The sequence below is a fragment of the Diachasmimorpha longicaudata genome, chromosome 14 (genome assembly GCF_034640455.1).
Source record: "Diachasmimorpha longicaudata isolate KC_UGA_2023 chromosome 14, iyDiaLong2, whole genome shotgun sequence".
Classification (NCBI taxonomy): Eukaryota; Metazoa; Arthropoda; class Insecta; order Hymenoptera; family Braconidae; genus Diachasmimorpha; species Diachasmimorpha longicaudata.
In genome coordinates, this window is record NC_087238.1 from 4,128,125 (window position 1) to 4,150,211 (window position 22,087).

The 22,087-nt window shown below is 36.7% G+C and overlaps 5 protein-coding genes and 1 long non-coding RNA gene across 8 annotated transcripts in view; 3 read left to right on the plus strand and 3 right to left on the minus strand.

Moving 5' to 3' along the window:
- Window positions 1-292: 292 nt before the first annotated feature.
- Window positions 293-3,889, plus strand: LOC135169006 (tektin-4-like). 2 transcript variants are annotated; one of them, XM_064133671.1, is made up of 7 exons: window positions 293-1,225; window positions 1,728-2,026; window positions 2,250-2,559; window positions 2,637-2,851; window positions 2,945-3,167; window positions 3,300-3,454; window positions 3,544-3,889. In XM_064133671.1, exons 1-7 carry the CDS (start codon window positions 1,067-1,069, stop codon window positions 3,758-3,760), a joined length of 1,578 nt encoding a protein of 525 aa, XP_063989741.1. In that variant the 5' UTR covers window positions 293-1,066; the 3' UTR covers window positions 3,761-3,889. The 2 variants fall into 2 exon arrangements, with proteins under 2 accessions (XP_063989741.1, XP_063989743.1); XM_064133673.1 differs by having other exon boundaries at window positions 1,740-2,026.
- Window positions 1,679-3,140, minus strand: LOC135169007 (uncharacterized). Its single transcript, XR_010300135.1, has 3 exons — window positions 2,978-3,140; window positions 2,613-2,866; window positions 1,679-2,523 (listed from the first exon to the last, which is right to left on the minus strand). It is a non-coding gene; the product is annotated as an uncharacterized LOC135169007 (long non-coding RNA).
- Window positions 3,890-4,237: 348 nt separating the features above from the next.
- On the plus strand, window positions 4,238-8,791 carry LOC135169163 (tektin-4-like). Its single transcript, XM_064133899.1, has 7 exons — window positions 4,238-4,312; window positions 4,729-4,940; window positions 5,154-5,463; window positions 5,519-5,733; window positions 5,868-6,090; window positions 6,192-6,346; window positions 6,424-8,791. The coding sequence occupies exons 1-7, from the start codon at window positions 4,238-4,240 to the stop codon at window positions 6,635-6,637; spliced, it is 1,404 nt and encodes a 467-aa protein (XP_063989969.1). The 3' UTR covers window positions 6,638-8,791.
- On the minus strand, window positions 6,693-15,199 carry Spoon (spoonbill). 2 transcript variants are annotated; one of them, XM_064134313.1, is made up of 3 exons: window positions 14,976-15,199; window positions 9,188-10,618; window positions 6,693-9,098 (listed from the first exon to the last, which is right to left on the minus strand). In XM_064134313.1, the coding sequence occupies exons 2-3, from the start codon at window positions 10,572-10,574 to the stop codon at window positions 8,830-8,832; spliced, it is 1,656 nt and encodes a 551-aa protein (XP_063990383.1). In that variant the 5' UTR covers window positions 10,575-10,618; window positions 14,976-15,199; the 3' UTR covers window positions 6,693-8,829. The 2 variants fall into 2 exon arrangements, with proteins under 2 accessions (XP_063990383.1, XP_063990384.1); XM_064134314.1 differs by lacking the exon at window positions 14,976-15,199 and adding an exon at window positions 11,836-12,033.
- A 1,005-nt stretch (window positions 15,200-16,204) lies between these two features.
- Window positions 16,205-22,087, plus strand: part of LOC135169367 (tubulin monoglutamylase TTLL4) — a 91,691-nt gene continuing 85,808 nt past the window's right edge. The window contains exon 1 of the mRNA XM_064134312.1: window positions 16,205-16,318. The gene's annotated coding sequence lies outside the window, so the exon portion shown is untranslated. The remainder of the gene's footprint in view (window positions 16,319-22,087) is intronic.
- Window positions 17,618-19,395, minus strand: LOC135169369 (enhancer of split mbeta protein-like). The gene is made up of 2 exons (XM_064134315.1): window positions 19,119-19,395; window positions 17,618-18,926 (listed from the first exon to the last, which is right to left on the minus strand). The coding sequence occupies exons 1-2, from the start codon at window positions 19,191-19,193 to the stop codon at window positions 18,366-18,368; spliced, it is 636 nt and encodes a 211-aa protein (XP_063990385.1). The 5' UTR covers window positions 19,194-19,395; the 3' UTR covers window positions 17,618-18,365.

The window sequence follows — 22,087 nt, forward strand, 5'->3', positions numbered from 1 at the left end:
CTCCATTGTCCTCTTAAATCCATAAAATATTCCCTAACTAATCTTTAATTATAACGACAATCTCATTATAATTTTTCTAGTGACAATTTCATATTCTGGAAGAGCAAACCACAGACAAATTATTACTTAATTATTAACATAAAACAGAGGAAAAATAGTGAATCATTTTTTAATAAATTTATTCGAAAGTTAGTACACGGAATGGAATACAAATGAAATTTCTGACAGCCGATAATGATAACTTTTTCCCGGATATCCCCCGAAAATTGAAAGCTCCACTTCCCAGTTCATATTCAAACAGTTAAAAGTGTGTGGGTCACTCGCTTTGAGTTTGGGTTTAAGGGTTTTGGTTTGTGAAATCGTGGAGTGAGTGTTGGAAGGATTGAGATGACACTGTACCCCCGCAGTTGATAGTGGGTGGGGTTGGGGGGTGGGGGTCAGTGTGTGTTCTGCTGAGCCTCGTCGTTCGCTTGAACAAACTCAACGAGGCCTCCTGACCACCCTGTCAGGCACGCTTCGAAAACCCTCGGCAACCGCTCACCGACGTTTCGGGATTTGGATTCCTGGGTTTTCCAGACGACTAAGCCCATCTCCACCCCCGGCCCCCACCCCCTCTCGCCCCTCTCCGGATACTCCAACATCACATCCAGTTGGCAAAACATATTTAACTCATTGAAATTCGTTTTTAAATTTCGTAAATCAATTATTTTTTACAAAAATGATTCGAATTCAACATTTGTCACATTTTTTTAACCTCAGAACATTTTTTTTTTCAATTACAAAATCGACAATTTGCTGGGAAAATAAACCATTAGAGAACTATTGGTTTGATAACTTGTTTACGTCGCTTTCGTGGAGTTTCTGATCAATAAGCAAAGCTGTTGAACTTCCCCAGGTGCAATGCCACCTTGGTAACGTCTCTCTCCACCCCAAATAATCAAGAGAAGCTAGGGGAGGATTGCGTGCCACCGGGACGACGTGCGTGCTTTCCAGTCGCTCTGAAATCCATTTCCCGGGCATCCTGGGGCTAACTTATCATTCGGGAGTTCGTGTTCAAGTGCGTGGGATGCTGCAGAGGAATTGTTTGGACGAACGGTGTGCTGGGAATGACCCGGGGAGAGTGAGAGAGGTGCGGTGTGACGTTAACAAACGCCCGACGGGTGATAACGGAGTGGAGAAGCCGGAGATTGAACCCTGTGGGGTCAGGCATCTGGGGGAGCCCCAGGTGAGTCGCATGAATAAGGAATTGAATTTTAAAATTAAATAATATGGAGAGCAATTTTTGTATTTTCACAGTTTGGAAAAAAATTATTGAACGATTATTTAGATATATTTTTTATTAAATAGTATATAAATTTTATTTAATGATTACTTCATTTTTATAGAAAACTGGATGATTTTTGTGAAATAATGAACAAATTTTCGTAATTAATTAAGTAAATATTTTTGAAAAATCCCTCAAATAATTTGAACTTAATAACAATTGATTGAAAACTATTCAATAATTAATTAGACTAATTAATTATTACCTATTTTAAGAGAGGAGTGGAAGGAGGAGCGGTAAAACAGTTGATGTAACACCAAAGAAAATAAATTATTATTATTATCATCATAGTTATTGAGCAATTAATTAATAATATTACGCAGACAAAATAAATTTATATTTTTGATTGAATGAAATGGAATTTTTGATGGATTAGAGATTAGGATTTTTTTTTTATTATGAGGATACGTTAAAGGTTGATCCAACGGTCGATGTCCTTCAAAACCGCATGAACGAGGAAGGCAAGTCTCCACCACCGTACTTGCCTCAAGCCAGCGACGATCTTCCTTGTACAAGTGAGGAAACGATGGGACCAATTGGCCCATGGGCAACTGGTCGTGTCGTTTTCACTCCCACGGCCGGAATTACAGGCGTACGACCTGTCGTCGATCGTTACTCCGTTACTCGATACAGTCCGGCTGAGTGGAGGGCACATAATCAAACTTTTTTTGATAAGAACCGGAGAACCATCGACGAGGCACAGTAAGAGTACCTCAACGACAGATAAACACTTATTTTTCAATTTCTGAAATTGTCCTGTTATGAATAATCAACAAAACTTGTTTGAACATTCAATTAACTGTATCGTAAGAGTGAAGAGAATGATTAGAAAAATAATGGCGACATAATTAATAATTTAATTAGCAGCACAAGGTCTTGGGCTCTAAAATTAACACGAATTTCGTCTCACAATTTTTTAAAACAGATTCGTAGCTGAAAAAACGAGGGAAAATAACTCTCGAATTTACAAGACAACTGACACAATTCAGTTGGAAAATCGGGACAGACTGAGTAAACGTTCGAGCGTGATACACCGGTGGAAAACCGAGTTGGAGAAGGCACTGCACGAGATAACAGATGAGATAGAGTTGCTGGAGGGTGAACTGCGTCGTGTTAAGCAGTCCCTCTCGATTCTAACACTGCCGGAGTCCATAGCTGGAGAATTCTTGGACATTCGTTGTCAACGACTGGAGCCTGATCTGGTCAGGGATAAAGTAGAAGAGGAACTGGTCAAAGTAATTTTCCCCTCCAAAACTTAATCAATTTTTATCGAATTCAATTTATTCACTTGCGAGTTGCCCTCAACTTCCAGGAAGTTGCCCTGTGCAACGTGGTGAGGAGCACCCTGACAAGGACCAGAGAATCGGTGGAGTATCAGCTCCTGGAGTTGAGGACAGCGAAGGCGAGACTGGAGTTCGATATAACAGATAAATTAGATGCTTACGAGATTGATTCCCTCTGCGTGAGCCTGAGGAATGATTCTCCGCTGATTTTGATGAAACCAGGAGCCACTAGAGTACCTCCAGAGTCAGTAAATCCCTCCTATAATCAACAAAAGAGTATTTCATTATTTATAGTCTTTGAAAGTGAATAAAAAATTGGGAAAATAATTTTTTGAAGGCAATCAACTCCAGAAAGCTACGATCACTTCACCTCGGAGGCCCTGGCCAATGCTGAGGCTGTCAGGCAGACGTCTATTCACCTCAGGAAGACCCTGAATGACATCTACGTGAAGGCTGTCAAGGATCTGAGGAGTCAGGCCATGCAGGTGGACAAGGAATTGGCAGAGAAAGTTAGCCAGACCGAGCAAGTGTGTCAGCAGCTGGAGAAAGAACTTTCAAAGGTGAGAAAAGAAAAATATTTTTTAAAATGAAACCCAAGGGTTACACAGCTGGTGAGGAATGCATTAAAAACATCCTCAGGAGGTCTCAATACCAGGATGTCCTTGAGTACTGTTGTAATTAATTTTTTCTAGTGTCTAAATCAGCTCTCAGCGACTGAAAATTTAATTGAAGAATTTCGAGGAGCTGCCAAAGGTCTCAATGAAGCATTAAAAGTGGCTCAGACTCGTCTTCACGAGCGATTATACCGGAGGAATGTCGAGGGTTGTCGAGACGAACCCCAATATGGGTATGGAAATTGAATAGTTTCTCTGAATGGATGAACTAGACCTGGAAACACTGCAAGCATTGATTAATTGGATCGATTTTTGCCTTTAGATTGATCGAAGAAGTGAAGACAATAGGAGAAAATCTATCTGTCATGTCGGGACAGTTAACGAGGGCTGAGGAAACTCAGGCGGATCTAGTAAAATCTCGAAATGACTTGGAACGCGAAATATTTGTCAAGAGGAAAACACTTTTTGTCGACAGAGATCGTGGACAATTGTTGCGCTCCTACTACCCCTCAGCAGAGGCATTATCCGGTCTCGTGTAAAATCCACCACCAGCACTCTCACCTCAAATCGCTTACAATGGAATTTTTTAATCCCTGGGAATCACCTTTTATCACTGCTCTCTTATGGTTCTATTCACTGGAGTTTTCTGGGCTCATACATTTGTGGTTTTTAATAAATGTGTCGTTAAAATGCTCATTTTTGCGTTGTTTTTGTAATTTATTGATTGTTAGAAAAATCAGTGGAAGATGGAGAATAAAATTGTTTTCATCGGAATAAAACGAAAAATGTGGACAATTGAAGTAAAAGTCTATTTTTTTAATTTAGAAATTAGTTAATAAATTGATAAGTTTAGGTTTTTTTATTTATGTACCGGCTTGAACCTTTGTGAGTTATTAAATAATGATAAAACGCAAGGACGTGATTTTTTGTCGAAAGGGTGTAGAACATTATTAAATGTCATGAGTGTATTTTTTCAGTTGTTTTTTTCTAGAAATTTTTTAATAGTGAGGGCTAAAATGGAGGAAACGGTAGTGTCAACGGTTTGTAAAACTCAAAAGCCTGAGGAATGTCTCGCAAATGAAGAATTTAAGGTCTCAAATGTTAATAACATAAAAAATTCGTATAGTTTTGACAAAACCGTCGATAGAAAAAATTATTGCATTGAAAATTGTGGAAATGAAAAAGAGAAAATCAATTTGGCTAATGAAAAGGTACAAGAATTTATCAATAATTAATAATATTATTGAATTCACCGAATAAAATCGTTAAATCTCACAAGCAGATCTTCAGAACGAGGAATTTTATGTTTCCAGTTTTCCGATGAGTGCGATTTTTAAATACCGAATTATCTCGTTAATGACTAGTTTCACGAAAAAATGTCACAAGAGATTTTTTGTTGGAAATTTCTTCTACTATAAAAACTATTATACAACTTTTTCTCCTAGGACTAACGGTTATTGAGATAAAAATAAAATTAGCAAAGGCGTTTGCTCTTTCTCATTGTTAGACAGGAATTAACGAGAACTCAGGATGTTTAACACCTTCTGGACCATTCGAGGGGTGTGAGCCACCCCTCGGCGAGTGGGCAGGACTCCGAAAGCTCACAGGAACTAGGCCAACTGTTGGTAACTTCACCATATCCCGATACAACCCCCAAGAATCGCAGAAGATTCACGAAAAATGTTTAAACGATTCAAAATATCGCGTTCGTGAAGCAAAGTAAGCGCTGACAATTAAAAATTCTCAGGAACTTCTTAGGCCATTGAAAGCCAAAACCAATCCAAATCAATCAACTAATTAATTAATTAACTCCACAAATTAATTCCCTTAATTCAACGATCAAGTAAAGTTCTTGCACTAGTGATGACAAAAAAAAATAGAAAGGAAAACTGAATAGATTTCCTCATAATGCGTCACAAAAATTAATTTCAGGAATCAGGATTTCAAAACCAAACTCCGGGAGTCTCAAATCTTCTCTCAAACAGATAAAACCCAGCTGGATAATAATATTCTGTTAAGAACAAGAGCTGCAGCAATTTTCCACTGGAAGACCGAACTGAATTTTGTAAGCCAAGAGGTTGAATCAGAGATATCAAAAATTCAGGGGGAGCTCAGGAGATTATGGAGCTGTTCTCAAGCTGTTGACATCATCAGGAATATTGGCAAAGACATTCAGAGGATCAGGAAACCTACGGAACAACCTGATCTTATGAAAGACGCTCTAGCTGAAGAAATCACAAAAGTAACGTTCAAACATCTTAAATAACAATTTCATATTCTATTTTATTTATCATCAGGAAGTTAAATTATCCAATGATGTCCTAAATTTGTATATTCGCTGCATCGACGAAACGAAAATGCAATTGGTCGAATTGAAAAGTGCGAAACAGAGACTTGAACACGACTGGTCTGACAAATCAGTTGCTTATGATGTCGATACGACGTGTATTGGTCTTAAAAATAATTCTGAGATATTGCAATGGAAGCCAGGAAGTGTCCAAGTACCACCAGAGTGTGTAAATTAATTAATTTCCTAGATTACTTTTTTTTATCGTAGATTCCAAAGGAAATGATTCGGAATTTCTGAAATTCTTCTTCAGTTTAATTACTTTAGCATTAAAAAATATTATTGTTCATTTGCTGCAGTCAATCGACACCTGATGGGCATACATCCTTCGTTAAACAATCAATAATTTATGCAAAAACAGCGATTAGTCGATCCGAATTACTCCGAGCGAATATGAAAGAGAATACAACGAAGTGTCTGAACGATTTACGGAAACAGGCAGCTGCAGTGGAAATAGCCCTCACTGATCAGATTGTTCACCTCACAGCGACTATCAAAAGTCTCGAAACTGCGTTAAAAGAGGTAAATTATTACCTCATCAGACGAGAGAATTATTATTGTAATCGTTTAAATTAAAATTCTGGTTTTATTTGTGTTGTCCAAATTAAAAATTATTGTTTCAGTGCTTGAAGAGACTTTCGGACAACGAAATTCTGATAAATACGACGAATTCAGCTATCAGAGGGCTCGATGGGCCCATGAAGTGTGCCCAGACCCGCCTGGGGATGAGACTAACACGAGAAAATATTGAGAATTGTAGAGACGCGACGCAGAAAGGGTAAAAAACCGTTTGTTCATGAAAAAAAATGTAACTTTCGTTTTCAGAATTTTTTTCACATTTGAAATTAAATTTAGACTCATCGACGAAGCAAAAAACATCGCAGAAGGTACGACCGCACTCTCAGGTCAATTGGAAGCAGTCCAGGACTCTACAAAGTCACTAATTGATTTGAGAAAAAAATTAGAAAATGATTTACTCGTTAAAAACAAGAAACTCTGGATAGATCGAGAACGATGTAGAGTAATGAGGAGTTACTACCCCTCAATTCATGCCCTATCTGGGTATTAAATATCTTCAACAATTTTTTTAATTAAAATGGTGCAAATTTAATGAAAACGCCGGAGACATTACATGGGTATATATTTACATACAAATCAGTTTTTATTTATTAATGAATGACACATGAAAATAAATCTTAAATTATCCTACAACCTCACAACTAGGTCGTTACTTATCATTGAGATGATAACATTAATAATTTTTTTATATACAATAAGATTAATAATCGAGGAAACCGATGATTATCTTGATAAGCAACATTTGTGCTTCATCTTCAATTTCCAACATAGTGCAGAGGATGAATTAACGCTTTCACCCTCCAATATTCCGAAAATAATTGAAAGAAATAGTTGAAAAAACAAATGAAGATAATAATGAAGTTAACATCTCGTTGATGACGCGTATGCGAATATAAATTTATACTTATCGGCCATATCTTAATAATAGTTCCCCAGAAAAATATTTCTTTTGCATTAGAAATCAACAATATTAAGTATCAAGTATTCAACATTCAACATTTTTCATTGCATTTTTTTTTTGGAAGGTCAAGCTGGGTTTTCAAGAAACATTGGCAATTCCCAGTTAAATTATCAGCTATCAACTTACTCCTGTATTTTTTGTTTGCATAAAAAATCAGTTCATTTATATATATTTTTTATCACTGCTGCTACGTTCAGCCAGTGTGGAAAAGTGCATTTTCGTTTACTTGTAAACAAAAAGTCAAAACTTGTAAACGAAAAATGGTACAGTTCCCCCCTCGCTGAACATAACATCACTAACAAAATTATAGTTCGGATACACGTGCGACGGACTTTTAACTCGTGTGACTTCTCACTCGTTAACACCCCGCCGCACTTATAGCGAAATATATTATTTCTTGTTTCATATTTTTTGGAAATAAATGCTTTATCAAAAGACTACGATAAATTCTACTGTATCAAAAGAAGAGATAACTACAGAGAGAAACATCTCAGCGATAATTCAATTTCTGTGTCAAATTTTTTAATCTAATACACCCCGACATTTTGACTTCCCAGTGGCCAGAAACTTTGAATATAGAATTCCACTGTTTGATGAATATTTTTCTGGAACTTGTTTCGCATGAATTGATTTTATAGATATTAACTCGTACATTTGTTCATGATCTCAATATTTAACTTTAATATTAATTCTAACATTCTTTTCTTCGGATAATTTGAATAGTAATGTCTTTGTTAATTATTCTCCATTGTCACTTCAACGTTCTCTAGGACTTCTCCTCTCTTATTACGTTATGTATAAATATTTCAATATGTAGGAAAAGAAGAAATCGTAAATGTTTACAATATTTACAGAAGGAGAATTACGACCAGAATTTCAGCCTAAAATTAAATTCAATGTTTATCATAGGATCGGTATATGTCGACCATTGAAAGGCAAATATTGCTGCTGATTATAGAAACTAATATGTTCGATGAATGAGAAAAGTGAATGGCGTATAAAAATTTATGAAGTTTGAACTAAAGTGATTCTTAATTAAGAAATTATTTAATTTTGCTCTTAATAGGAACTGCTCCTGCATTCATACAAGTGACACTCACCAGTGTTATTCATATTTCTGCAGACATTATGATTTATATGCTCTTCAAAAATGATTCATCATGAAGATTATTTAATCAGTCATTGTTTTTTTTATGTGAATAATGGAGAGTAATAATTTAAATGCAGTACTTTGACAATAAAATTGTTTTTCATGCACTGATGAGATTAAAATGCCACTTCTCAGACGCTCTATTTATATACAAAAATATTGAAATGAATTTTTTTCATTAATTTCAAACGGAACCAATTTCAAATAATTAAATTTTTCGAAAAATGTTTTGCACTCTTTCAGGCCGAAAATGTCAATTATCGATCGGTGATGGCCGATGATGGGCAAGAACTCAATTTCCAGCATTAATTCCAACAGTTCTCTCAGTTTTAAACGAAAACACAACTCATATCATTCACTGAGGATAACTTTCGCAATTAAATGCAAAAAAACGGACCTTTTGGCTTTAAAAAAAGGATTGATGAACTCATTCATGAAATACTATGGTCAGACACACTGTTTTCAAAATTGAAAAACATAATAATCACACTCACATGTATCCACCAGTTCTCTATCGTTTAAACTAATGAAATTACTGGACTTACACGAATTATGGCCAGAGCCTTTAAAATCACACGTTTGTATCATCGGTTTTTTTAGTTGCTGAAGTATAAGCATAATGTGGTAGTGACTGTTCCCGAAGCATCTCCTCGAATGTTGATGAATCAGCTAGATCTCGTGCTATGAATTCATCGGCTATAGATATTAGCCCATGTTTCGGTATATTAATGTACAAACTGACATAAACACTGGAATCGATATAGCCTTCTACTTGAGCTTGCAGAATAGTACCTGCAGAGAGTTCCTTCAGAATGTCAAAGGCTTCCTTTCCCCATTTACCTGTAGACACAAAAAATATATATTAAAATAAATACTCATTTTCTATTTCTCCATAAAAGTGATTAATCGAAAACTAGTAATGAACCTACCATTTTTAGGTTTAACATTTGCTAAATAAACTTCCATTGCTTGAAACGGCAACATCAAATAATCTGATCTAATTTTCCTCATAGCTGCACTACTAAAAGTCCAGTAACCACCGTGATCGACAAGCCTGACTGAATGACGCTTTCCAGCCGGATCAGCTTCCTCCACAATAGCACGTGCCCATGTGCCAAACCATTTGACCACCACAATCATTCCCGGAGCTAATTGATCTGGTACAGGTGGTGACTCAGTAGTGTTATACAACTGTGTCATGTTATAATCTAACAACTTAAGTGATGGATGAGATGGATGAGTTGGCATCTGAATGAACATCTTGTCAGGTTGCAGAATGTGACAGATCCTAACATCATTATTGACTCCAGCTACCAAGTGAATTTGAATCACGTGAGCCAACCAGGAAATGTGGTTGGGATCGTAGCTCACGTTAACCTGATCGAGTGTCACTTCAGGAAATTTTTTCAATGGAAATCTCTCTCTGATCAAATCCAATGCTATGTTTATGTTCTCTTCTGTTCCCTCGATTAAACAAAGTTTCAGGTCTTTTGTCGTCGGGTGAGGTTTTACTGTCATCGTCACTTCTGCTTTGGTATTGAGTTCTTGAATTGCGATACCTCGTTTTCCAATCATACGACCTGCCAAGCTCTCGGGTATTGTGAATTCGTATGTTGTTATCACTTTTTGCTTTATCGATTGTCCATTGATACTACCACCCTTTCCACTGTCAGTGCTGCCTTCACTTCTGACATCATCATTAACACTTCCATCAAGAACTCCCGACACCGGACTGTGATTAGCGGAATCCCGCTCAGACAAAGCTTGTCCGTTAGTGTTGTTGCTATCCATGGAGATCTTCGGCTCCTCCTCTTTAGGAGCAGAATCAAAGGTGACTTCTTCCCCAGGCTCCTGAGTTATCTCCACGTGGTTCGTGCTCCTGGACATCATGTCGAAGCTCGAGAACGTTGGATTGCTACCAAGGACAACCTCCTTCATCTCAGGTACCTGTTCTACCTCAGTGTACCAAGAACTGCTTTCAGACTGGCTAGGTTCCATTCCGATTCCCTGGGTTTTAGTTTTTCTCGCGGGAATATCAAGGCTCCGGCTGACTCTTCTGGGACTAAGACCAATACCCGAACCCTCTGTCGTACCTTCTTTATTGGAGGGTGAATCACCGATATTTATCCTAGAGCCACTGAGATTCGTGTTGGCCACGTTGCTGGGAGACTTGGGAAAATTTTTAGGATCTTGTTCGATTTTTGAATTTCCACCTGGATCAACTCGATCCACACGTCGACGTTTGTACCAGAATAAACCGATTATGAGTGCAAATGGGACTGCCCACTTTATAAGCTGGACGTTCCTGATACCCATGATTCTGATCCACTGTAGCTATTTTCCAATGGAAATTCTGAAGGCTGAAAAATAATAAATCATTAGTGAGTCGTCCTAATGAATGTTAGAGAATTGTAATGAGCATTGAGGACTGAGTTTGTTAGCGATTTTTATCGGATTGTTTGGAAGAAATTGTGGAAGTAACTGAGAGATAATTTACGGAACTTTCTCGAGAATAATATCGGTCAGATGAAAATGTCCAGACATTACTCCTAGAATATTTTCTCAACTACGAAGAGGGCCTAGAGACATTTGCTATGTTTACTCTAATACACATGCAATAAATAAATTATTTTAACGCTTTTGCACGTCTTTTTGTTGCGACTCAATATCAAAAAACTCTCGACAATAATTTAAGAGAATAGGTTGCAACAAAAATGACGTGTTGCAATGTTCAAGAATGTTGAATTATGCAAACTCCATGGAAAAATGCTCTACTATCAGTAGAAAGTGTTTATCCTTGCTTCTACAGATGTAAGAATCACTGACAATTTCTACGAGGGGTATGCAATAGGAGCAGATCACATTTTGGCTGCCAAATTTATTTCCTGTGTCGGAAGAACAATTTTCTAACAATCGTCATTGATTTTATTTCCGTCAGTTTCTCTTATAATCAGAGGAATTGATATCTGTAACGAGGGATTTGCGAGGTGAATGTTACATGTCCTGATAAAATGCAATTGAACTTTCACGGAGGTGAGGGAACTCGCCTCAAGAGCGGGAGACCGGCTCTCCCGCTAAAAAAACACAAAGTAAAATGAATCGTTAACTATCCACAGGACCTATCAGACTTTATAGCGTTGATATTGCTGCAGCCGATGAATTGCCAACAGTTTTATAATCCACAATAAATCATTCGTAAATCACTGGCAGCTGGGGTGTTTTTTTTAATTAAAGGGGACTCGTGTGACGTGTCGATTTAGTCGATTAAAATTTTTAATGAATTGGATTGATTGTCAACTTCTAGTGGTTAAACGCGTTTCGAATTTTGTGAACTGATGTCAATAAAAAAAATCATAAATGAAGAATAAAAATGAATTTAGTAGATTTCAATTCATTAAATTTATATTCAAACGATTGGAAATGCAAACTTCGAATGCTCATGCAATAATTCAAATCATTTAGCTACTCTCACTGGTGCCATACGATGAAGACATCAATTACTCTCTTTTTTAATTATTTAAATTATTTTTTTCAAAGAAAAGAAATAAAGTTATAAAATTTTGTTGTTTAGTCTTACCATTGAGAACTCCATTTTCAGTGTAAAATTCAAATACAAGTAATCACAAATTCACTGATATGATAATCAACTAGTCAAGTAAATGAAAATACAAGTAAAAATTACTTCACACAAAAACTAACTAAATAGTAGAAATACTATCACCACAACTTAAAAATTTTTAATTTTTCAAAGTAAATGTACTACACGTGGTTGCTAGTCACAGGAGACGTGTTTAACATGCGCGAGCGCAGAATAAGAACTGAATGATTGAGTAGGCTCCTTCAGACTATACATAACCCGTGGTCACTGAGTAAAATGGGGAGTGGGGGGAACCGAAATGACCCGAGTCTAGACGAAACCCTGAGCAGGTAGAAGGATCATACAAATCCCTTGAATTTTCCCCACGTCATTTTCATGGATGATAATGAGGAAGAAATAAATTTTCATTCATGTGGACGAAAATTCAAATTAAAGGAAACTGAAGTGAATATTTACATAACAGAATATCCTCAGTTATTCATTTATCAACGGGAAAAGTCTTCCCTTGTTTGTTATTATCGGAATAATTACATAAATTATTTATCATTCAACTTCAGATCACACGTGTGTGAATGGAAATTTTAATATTTGAAAATTTATTCGAATTGAGCTATTTGTCAATTTAATTATTACTGAATTAAAAAACTTTAAAAAAAAAATCTTAAAAATAAAATCATCGTACTTTTTCTCACATTGTTTACAAAACAAAATTATTTTCTTTCAAGTAAAAAATGTAAATAGCCAAAGGGTAAATGAAAAATGAAAGATGTGAGTGCAATTAAAAAATTTGAAGAACTAGAGCTGATGATTCAGAGCGCTAATTATCTAGATTTTTTCGTTATTATAAAACGCTCATACGAAATCAAAAATAAGATAAAAAACTGAAAAACCTCCTCGAACCCAGGAAAAAACCTGTATTCTACTTTCACAGCTGTTGTGACTTTCTTCAAGGCCTAAACACTCATCTCCAGCCCCATATGTTCACATACCCAATATTATCTGATATAGATGGAATTGATTCCCCCCTTTTGAGCCAATAGCGAATGATAAGTCCCGAAATGTTTCATAATAATCAAGGAATCTATCTACAGATCTCTTTACGAAGCGCATTGACATTCTCCTTGGAAATAATTGCTAAAGCAATTAAATATGTGAAAATTAATGTCCGAATGTTCTAGAAGAGTAATTTAAACTTAAGCGAAAAGGGCTCAGAGCTGTAAAGGGGAACGACAAGGAAGTGGGTTCGGTGGAAACCCCTTGGAGGTCTGGCTGGAGATTAGAAGGGTCATCGACGTCCTCTGGAATTATCGAAATTTCTAGAGAGTCCAATAATCATAATATCTCTTCCAGTTCTTCCTATGTCTCAGGAATGGATTTGTGTTTTGAAATAAAATGTCGAGTCCGTGTTATCGGTAATAGCCACATGACTGTTTCTGTCATACGTGTGGCTTTATACCGATGGCTTTAGTGACTGAATGATTGCGTTTTTGATAGGAAATCTGAACTTAACAGGTACAAAAGAGAATAAAAATAAGTGCAAAGCAGATTTCCTGGCGTTCATTAACTTTGATAACGTGAGGAATGATTTGAAGTCATAGGAAACGTCAGTAATTGCTGAATAAATGATAATTGTTCCTTAGAATATCTAAAAAAAATAGGAAAATTGTTTAATCATTTCCTCAAACATTCTGTCTTCGTTAATATCCAAAAAATGGATAAAATGTTTATTCAAACAATTGGATTCTCGTAGAGAAGTAATTTTTCGTTGCCTTCCGAATTATTCTCAGATAAATGGAATATTCTCGAGCTGATGAGTGAAATGAATTTATTATTTATCTCTCCATAAATACCTGAACACCGTTTCATTTGCTGACACGAACCAAACAATGGAACAAGTAGCCATTAGAAATATGAATAAAATTCGTTGAAATAACGACGCAGTGAATTCCTCTCTAGTGAATCAATAATCGAATGAAAATCACCGAAACACAATTATTGCGCCTTTTTTTCTCAAATAATTCTCGGTGCGTCTAATCAATCTACAAAATTTTGAAGAACAAAAATAAATTAAAATAAAAATCTATAGAATTATTTCTGGAAACTTTGAAAATTTCTGACTCGTGTCACATTCCGATGATTTAAATTTCAAAAGACAACGTGTGCACAAATTGAAATTGTGAAATTGTAGACGGTGTGGAAAACATACAGATGGACGCAAATACCGTAACATAACATCAATAATATAAATAAAATTCCTGAATCGAAGAGGAGATCCCATTCTTTCTCCGCCGATTCAATAAGTGAATAAAAATCGACTAAACAATCGTTGAATAATAATTTGTAAAGCCTTTCCGAGTCCGGCACACCGAAAGCCACACGATCCGAAATATCTAGAGAAATTAAAAAAATAATAATTTAAACAAAAATCGAAGTAAATTGAAAACGATTACAGATGAGAACCTCAGGGCAGGCAATTCCCCCTAATGAACCGATACCCCCTATAATTAACGTAAATCGGCGATGCAAAACTATTGAGTCCCAATCGCCCCAATACCGTTTCATTCTCCAAATCCCCAAAAACTGTAAAGGACATTAAACCTCGAACCATTTCGCTGTCTCTCCCCAGCGGATTTTAGAATCGGAAAAATAATAAGGTTGAAGCCATTAACCCGTGGCGTTGTACTCTCCCTGGGTACCCAAGGAATGCTACGCTATTTTCAGAAAATGTATATTAACGTGCCCCATCATTAGAATAATCCGCACAGCCCAACGATTCCCCAAAAATACCCAAAACCACCCCCTCGAAATTACATAATTCACCAGAACATTAATTAATTCTCCAAAACCGGTCCTACGTGTTGCATTTTAGAGATTCGCTCGCGTCCATATTGTGCAACATTTTGTAATGGGCTCACGTGAAAAATAAATCGAAAATTATCTCGGAGTGTCTCATTCATCTCGAAAATCGACGAAATAAAATTGAAAAAATGGGATTTTCGATGGGTTTAAGAGCTTCGGGATTATTATCAGGAATTTGGAAAATCAAGTTGTGGATCAGGAAGGAATGCCGAGTGTGGCACGAGGCTCCAGTGTGAGAAATGCCGGCGATTTATACTTACCAATTTAATTGCCAATTGTTGTTAATTATTGATGATTTATTCCCACGTTTTTTCGCTCGGAACAACGGTAACACTGATTTGGTGGATGTTTTTATTTTTCCACCTTATTATTCGGGCCTTTTGGCTACTCCACGAGAACACAATGTTTTTTCTACGCTCCACTGCTAGGCAATATGGCGATCCCGGACGTTTTTAATCTCGACCGCGTGCGTTTAGTTGAATATATCAAGTGTCTCCCCCGGCGACATCTTGGGAGTTGATGTTACTGGGGATTTTCAGGCTTTCAACTGGAGGACAATACTTCCCTAGGGACGGGGACAGGAACAGGCGTCGACTCCAGTCGTTTATTTAACTGTGATTAATCAAAAAAATAAGTTAAATAATCAAGAAACGTTTTATTGGGGGATCGTTATGTAATTTAAGATGTTGATGGGTCTGCGCTGGGACTTTTGGGTCTGATGGTCTAGAAGAAAACTTCTTTATGGATGACCCATAATGGAACGAGGTGAATAATTATTGTTTAAGCCAAACAATTGTGTTAAATTCCTTTGAAAGACTCGATTCCTAGAGTAAAGTCATTATTTTTTAATTTAATTTAATAAGATTTATGTGGAAATTACATAAAATCTCCCATGAAAAATGTGGAATTTAAAGGAAAGTTTTTTTTTGAATTTCAGAACATTTTGGGAGTTGAAATCAGAGATCATAGGGGGCTGGCCCCCTAGGGGAGATCAACCCCCCCTGGATTTTGTAGCAGTAGCGCCCGTACTAATTTTGCAACCGAAATGGTCGGTACGGCAGGGCATGCGCGCCCGCAATTATGGAATTATGTTCGGTTCTGATTATCGCGGTAATTTTTCTTTAGCCATTGTCGGTAAGAAAATGAGGTAAAAATTTTTTTTAGATATTTTTTCTCATTTTTCGATAGAACATAATTTTTTTAAGTTAAATTTCAGTCGAAAAAACTGCTAATAAAGTATCGAATTTATTTTTATCTCTTTTTTGATGACGATTTTGCAATATTTTCGAGCTCGAAAGACCCAGAAAATTAATTTATACGAAAAATATTGAAAAAAAAATTCGTTTTCTTCATTTAAATGGAATAAAACCACTTGAGAGAGTTTAAATATGTTAATTTTTATTGTAATAATTATATGTTGAATAAAAAATATTCTCTTGATTCATTCTCTGCAGATAAACTTGGAGCCATCATTTCCGATTGAAAAGCGCGCCATGTCGCTAGTGGTTGGCGGGGGGATGCCGCAAGATGGACGCCGAACCTGATTGTGCACCTGTCCCGCCAGCACGTGTTACAGCTGTGCATCGAGTTAGTCGTCGTAAATGTGAGTATTATTGGATTCTAAGCATGTTTTTCTCTTCTCTAAACATCTCAATTCATCACAAGACGATATTTAAGGAGCCGGGGGCCTCTGTGATGCCAATTATATCGGTTTTTCACAGCCGAAACTTGCGTTAATGTCGATTCATTTTCACGTACCGCACGTGCGACTCCGCGACACTGTTGCTTCCACAACAATTTTGTGGTTCAATGTCAAACGACGCTATTTAGATTTCGATGATAACGCAATTGTGTTAATTAGTCTAATTAACCTAATTAATTGAGGTTATGATTTTCACGTTTCTGGATTCTCAGAAGCCCAAAGCCCAGATAAAGCTGTTGTTTACGATATTTTTTGGATTTCTTAACCTTCAAAATTGTGAAAATCGACATAATTAATTTTGCCATAATTTTTCGCGAAATTAAATTACGAAGTTATCGAAATTGATCGTTTTAATCAACAAAAAATCACTTAAGCATTTGTTCTTCCATTTATTAAAATTATGATAATTAATTTTTTAACTGTTGTGTTCATTAAGTTAAACAAAAAACGTTTCAACACTTTTGAGTGATTTTTTAACGAAAAAGTGAAGCAAACAGTGGAGATGAATAATTTTAATGAATGAAAAATCATTTGAAGAGTGAAAATACTTGAAAAAATTTTTGTTGGTAAATTCGTGACTCGTGAAATTTTTTTATAAATTCAATATTATTTTTTATACAAAAATCTCGGAACGTCTTAATTAATTTCAGTCAATTTTTTAAGTGTTTGATATTCTGTGTCGCGACATTAGTCTCGGTGTTAAATCAATAACGGCCCCTGCATTCACGTGAAATTTCAATGAATCGATCCACTCCCCCTTCAAAACGAGAGCACCAGTACTACCGGTTTGAATTTATCACCACTGGGTACTTTCATGCCCATAAACTAGCCAGTGAGTAATTGCCTCTGAGTCCCCAGAATCATTACATTGACCCAATATCAATGACTCCACCAACAATTTTTTATCCCATCTATTTTCCCCTTTCAAACGACACCATCTGATTGAACAGAAATTCCACAGACAACAATTTCCCCATTTCAACCGAATAATTAATTTTTTATGAGACCATGATATTGAATTTAGCCTAAACTTTTCCACTCAATGAATCACTCAAAATTAATTTGGCACTTGTGTCATCAGAAACTAAAATAAAATGCGTCGTCACGCGATGAATGATTCATTAGTCTCGAATTGTATCACATGATTGAATGAAATGGGAAAGGTCAGGGTAATCAAAATTGAAAAACAATGGATTAAATTTTTTAAAAATCGTTCTGTTTATTTTATAAATCTAATAAAACATTTACTAGCACATCTGCTACAGTAAATATCACAGGTACATGTTTCTCTATCACAAGATCCTCCGCTCGGTCATAGAAATTCTCAACAATTTTTATGACAATTTTTGATTTGCTCTAAATCAAGGATCTAATGATACATCAAATAATGGTCAATTATAAAAAAACGACCGAGACGAGGCTCATACATACGAATTGAAAAATGTTCTGGCGCCATCCTATACATCATTAAACTCTGAACTGAGTAAAATCAAATCATTAAATTGCACATTAATTATTAATTGAACAGTTCAACGACTGCCAGAACAGACAAAAAGTTATTTATCATTAAACAATTATTAAAGTGACAAAAAATCTAACTCTGAAGTAAATTAAAGCTTGAAACACTTGGCACGAAGTACCGTGACCTTGTGTCGTGTCGAGATCGTGTCTTAACCCTCTCCTAATTAAAAAAAAAAAACAATCAAAAACATTTACCCACCGAATCAATGACTCGTTAAAAATACCGAAAACATTTTCTACGAATTATTATCGTCAGTTGTAACAAAAAAAATGTTTTTGATCGTTTTTCATGTGATAATAACGTAAAGTCTCTTAGCATTATTTAAACCCTCAATAATTTTGACTCTAACATCACAAATATCGCTATTAATTCCCATCTCGCGATGACGTTTACACAATTGTCCCCAATAAATCCCTCCAAGTTGATTTACCACGGCCTCCAGACCGCCTCCGTCGTTTTGGCAACTTGCAGAAGTCCGTGATGTGTTTGACTCGACATACTCAGGTCCACATCACTTCTGATTGCCGAAGGTGATGGTTGACTCGATGCTGGGGTCAAGGGCATTGGATAATCATCAGTCATCGATGATTCACTGCCCGACGGTGATGATTGAGGTGCTGCTACGTGAATAGTCAGTGGTCCAGTCTTGTCCATTAAATTTAACTTGTGTCCCAAGTGTGTCATGAGTTTTGTTCCCAATGCAATGTCGACTCCTGGTGTTGCAGCCAAGCATCGGCTCACCTCATTAGCACAGTGGGTGTAACCAGCGCGAAAACGATCCGAATCAATAACTGGATTTGCGGAGAGACGCTGCTGACGCTGGAGTTTGTGAAGATGACGAACTGTCAATTCCAGGATGTCAGCCTTTTCCAATTTTGCTACGTTCTCACCATCACCAGCTAGGGCTGTTACCATTAGATCTTTTAACTGATCTAGACAGAGGTTGATGCGGGCTCTACGTTTGCGTTCTAGCATTGGTTTCATCACCTGAACAAACAAAAATAACAATTCATTAGAATTATTTATTCGACATTGACAGTTCGATTGATTTGATATTGAATTTCGGCCAGAAACTTGGACTTTTTGAATTTTAATGTCAAGTATTTTGACAGATTGACTAATTGTCCTCCAGACATTCTTCAAAATCACTCGTCAACACGATTATCAATTGATAATTACCTTTCTGTATTGATATGTTCTCGATATCGGTTGCTCCTGTCCATCAACAACCATCATTTGCTCGTTCATCTGCATTGTTTAATATCCTTCGTTATTTTCACACTAATCACAGTTAATCACAATTCAAGATTAATTATAATCTTGTTATTTCACTTGATGTGTAGTCAGTGACTGCGAGTGCGCTGTCAACACTGATATTATTTAATAAACTTGTGGTGTTCTTGACGAACTTTACTGGTGAACGATCAGCGAGATATTGTGAGGTGGTGATGTTGAGTTGGGCCTTTTATATGGTATGCCAAAGGGGGCTTCTGTTATGCGGGGAGAATCTCGTCTGGTTATGTTGGAGTGGGGATGAAGATAGGGGGAAAATGGGGCCCGGTGGTGGTACAAGGGGGGGGAGAGGGAAACGGACCTTCCGTGGGAACGCGCCGTGGAGCTTGGTTCCCAAGCAAGCACACCACCTGTAAGCGGCAGCTGCCAGACACGCGCCCACACCAAGCCATCGTCACCGTTTCTCTGTCCTTATTCGTACCACTTATACACTCCTACTCTCTTTTCCTCATTCCACTTTTATTTTTTGGTGTCTTCTATTTGCTCTTGAATGAGCGGCAGTGGTATGACAAGGGGGGATGGGAGGGAGGGAGGGGGAGGAGGATATTTTGCATTATGACTTGTAATAATTCCACGTGGAGATGATGGAAGTGTTGGGACGAGTTATTTTATTTTTATGTTAAAATTGTTATCAAGGGAACTGGAATAACAACTAGTGGGTAGGGAGTTGATTAAAAAATGTTATTCGGTTTATTTTGTTGATCTAATGATCATTTATAAGGACGTCTGGTACTGTAAATATTAGAGGCAAATGTTTCTTTATCATGAGATGATCCTCTCGATCGCTGAAGTGGTTGATGATTTTTATGGGTAATTGTGGGGAATGGGGATCGTCAAGATGAATTAATAGGCAATCAAGCGAAGAAATGGTTTAATTATAGATTGATTATTACATGGGAAGTTCAATGGCTTCCAGAAGTGTAAAAACGTTTGTCGTGGGGGGGGGGGTAATTATTTAAGGAATAAAATAATTCTCTTGTTTGACGAAATCTAATTGAAAACAGATGTTCATTAAAGGAACAAATCGTTAGGGACATTACAATTTTGTTTTCTCTCGTATTCCGGACGACCAAATAATTTTCATTGTCTTTCCTGTGATAGGAACGTTAATTTCAATTCTAACATGAGTTTGAAATAGTTTTTATTGTCAAGTCTTTGATTAATTGAAGTTTTTTGGTCTTCAGTTTTTTTTAGAATTCTGGAGATTCCATGTAAACAGTAGAGAACTGGTTTTTGTGTTTGGTAGACAAGTTCTTTAGGGCACTTTTGATTTTTCCTTTGATGATCGAGGATTGGCGACTCTTCTGGGTATTAACGAGTTACTACTTCCTTTAGCTGTAGTTAATTCCCCCCACTGACTCCCCTAGCCAGTTATCGTTTGCACGAGAGTTACGTGACTACTCAAGACTCTGAGATTTTCCTTTTTACGGAGCAAATTTTTTTTTCCCCGTTGGGAAGCGCGTTTCTTGGAGTTCGTCGCATGAATTTTCACTGACTTCATTAATTCTTGAAATTTGAAAATTAATTCACTGACAGGGTTAATGACCTGCTCCCATTGAAATCAATCAATTGAATTGTTCTTTAAGCACTGGGATATTACTAAGTATTTGTTCATAGAGCCAAAGCGTATTGTCAGTTCGTTGGATTTTTCATGAAATAAATAAATAAAATGCAAAAATCAATCTAATTCTCTTCTCAGTGTTTATACTTTAAATTGAAAACATTTTTATCCGTTAGAATTCTGAGAAGTGTGAGGTATGATGTTTAGGTTTGATTTTAAGTATGTTGACAAAGTGGAATGAATAGGACTCCTTGTGAGCATCTGACTAAAAGGTCCAGGGCGTTGTTTCCCTTCGTAAAACCTCGTTAGTTCCTCTAAGGAATCGGTACACAGCGGATGTGTCTTCCGAGCACAATTATTTGATTTAAATAATAAAGTAGATAAATACTTTAAATTATTTACAGAATCACTATTTTAAATAAACTATTTACAATACAGTTGATAAAAAAAATATATTCGAGTTGTCAATAGCTTTAAGTGAATGGATATTGGCCACGTGCACAGGTCGAGACTCTCGCGGGAGTTAATTTGCTCGCACGTGCATTCTATAGGACATCGCGAAACATCAATTTCACATCTAACTTAACGAATTTGTTTGGAGGGGGCGGGAAGAGGAGGGGGGGGGGGATTTTATTGGACGAGTGTAGTTTACACTTGAGGTGTATGATTGAACGAGGCACGTGCTGGATACACGTGGTCAAGTGTAGAGTCTGCGAAAGCGGAAGGAAGGAAATGAGTCAACATTGATTGTAATTATTGGAGATGGGAATTAATGCTATTTTTAATTGCTCATTTTTTTTTTTTCAACTGGTCGTAAGGCCGTATGATACGACCTCCACATCTCAATGATTCTCGTGATCGTAGGGAACGTTTCGTTCGCTTAAAATTGATAATTCAATGTTTTTTTATCGGGTAAATAAAGAGATTTTGCAATGAAAAACGCGGCGCCATTTTTTTTAATTATTGAGCTCTTGGGGTAATAAAAAATGTTTCTTGGGAGATAAATTTTTAATGATTTGAACATATTGAAGTTTTTTGAAGTATCAATTTTCCCACGTGATCGTACGTTCCCCTTTTTAAAAAACATATGTCACCTTTTGGCTCGTGCCGTGTGTAATAAACATGACGGAGATACCTCAGACATTTCACCCCTCCAAATGACAAACATTCGGTCGCACGCGTCAATTGAAGCCCCCAGGAGTGATCATACGGGCATAAATAGCTAGGGGAAAAGGGGGGGAATTCGATTTTAGGCGAAACAACTGGATGAAGGGTCGACTTCATTTGGAATAAC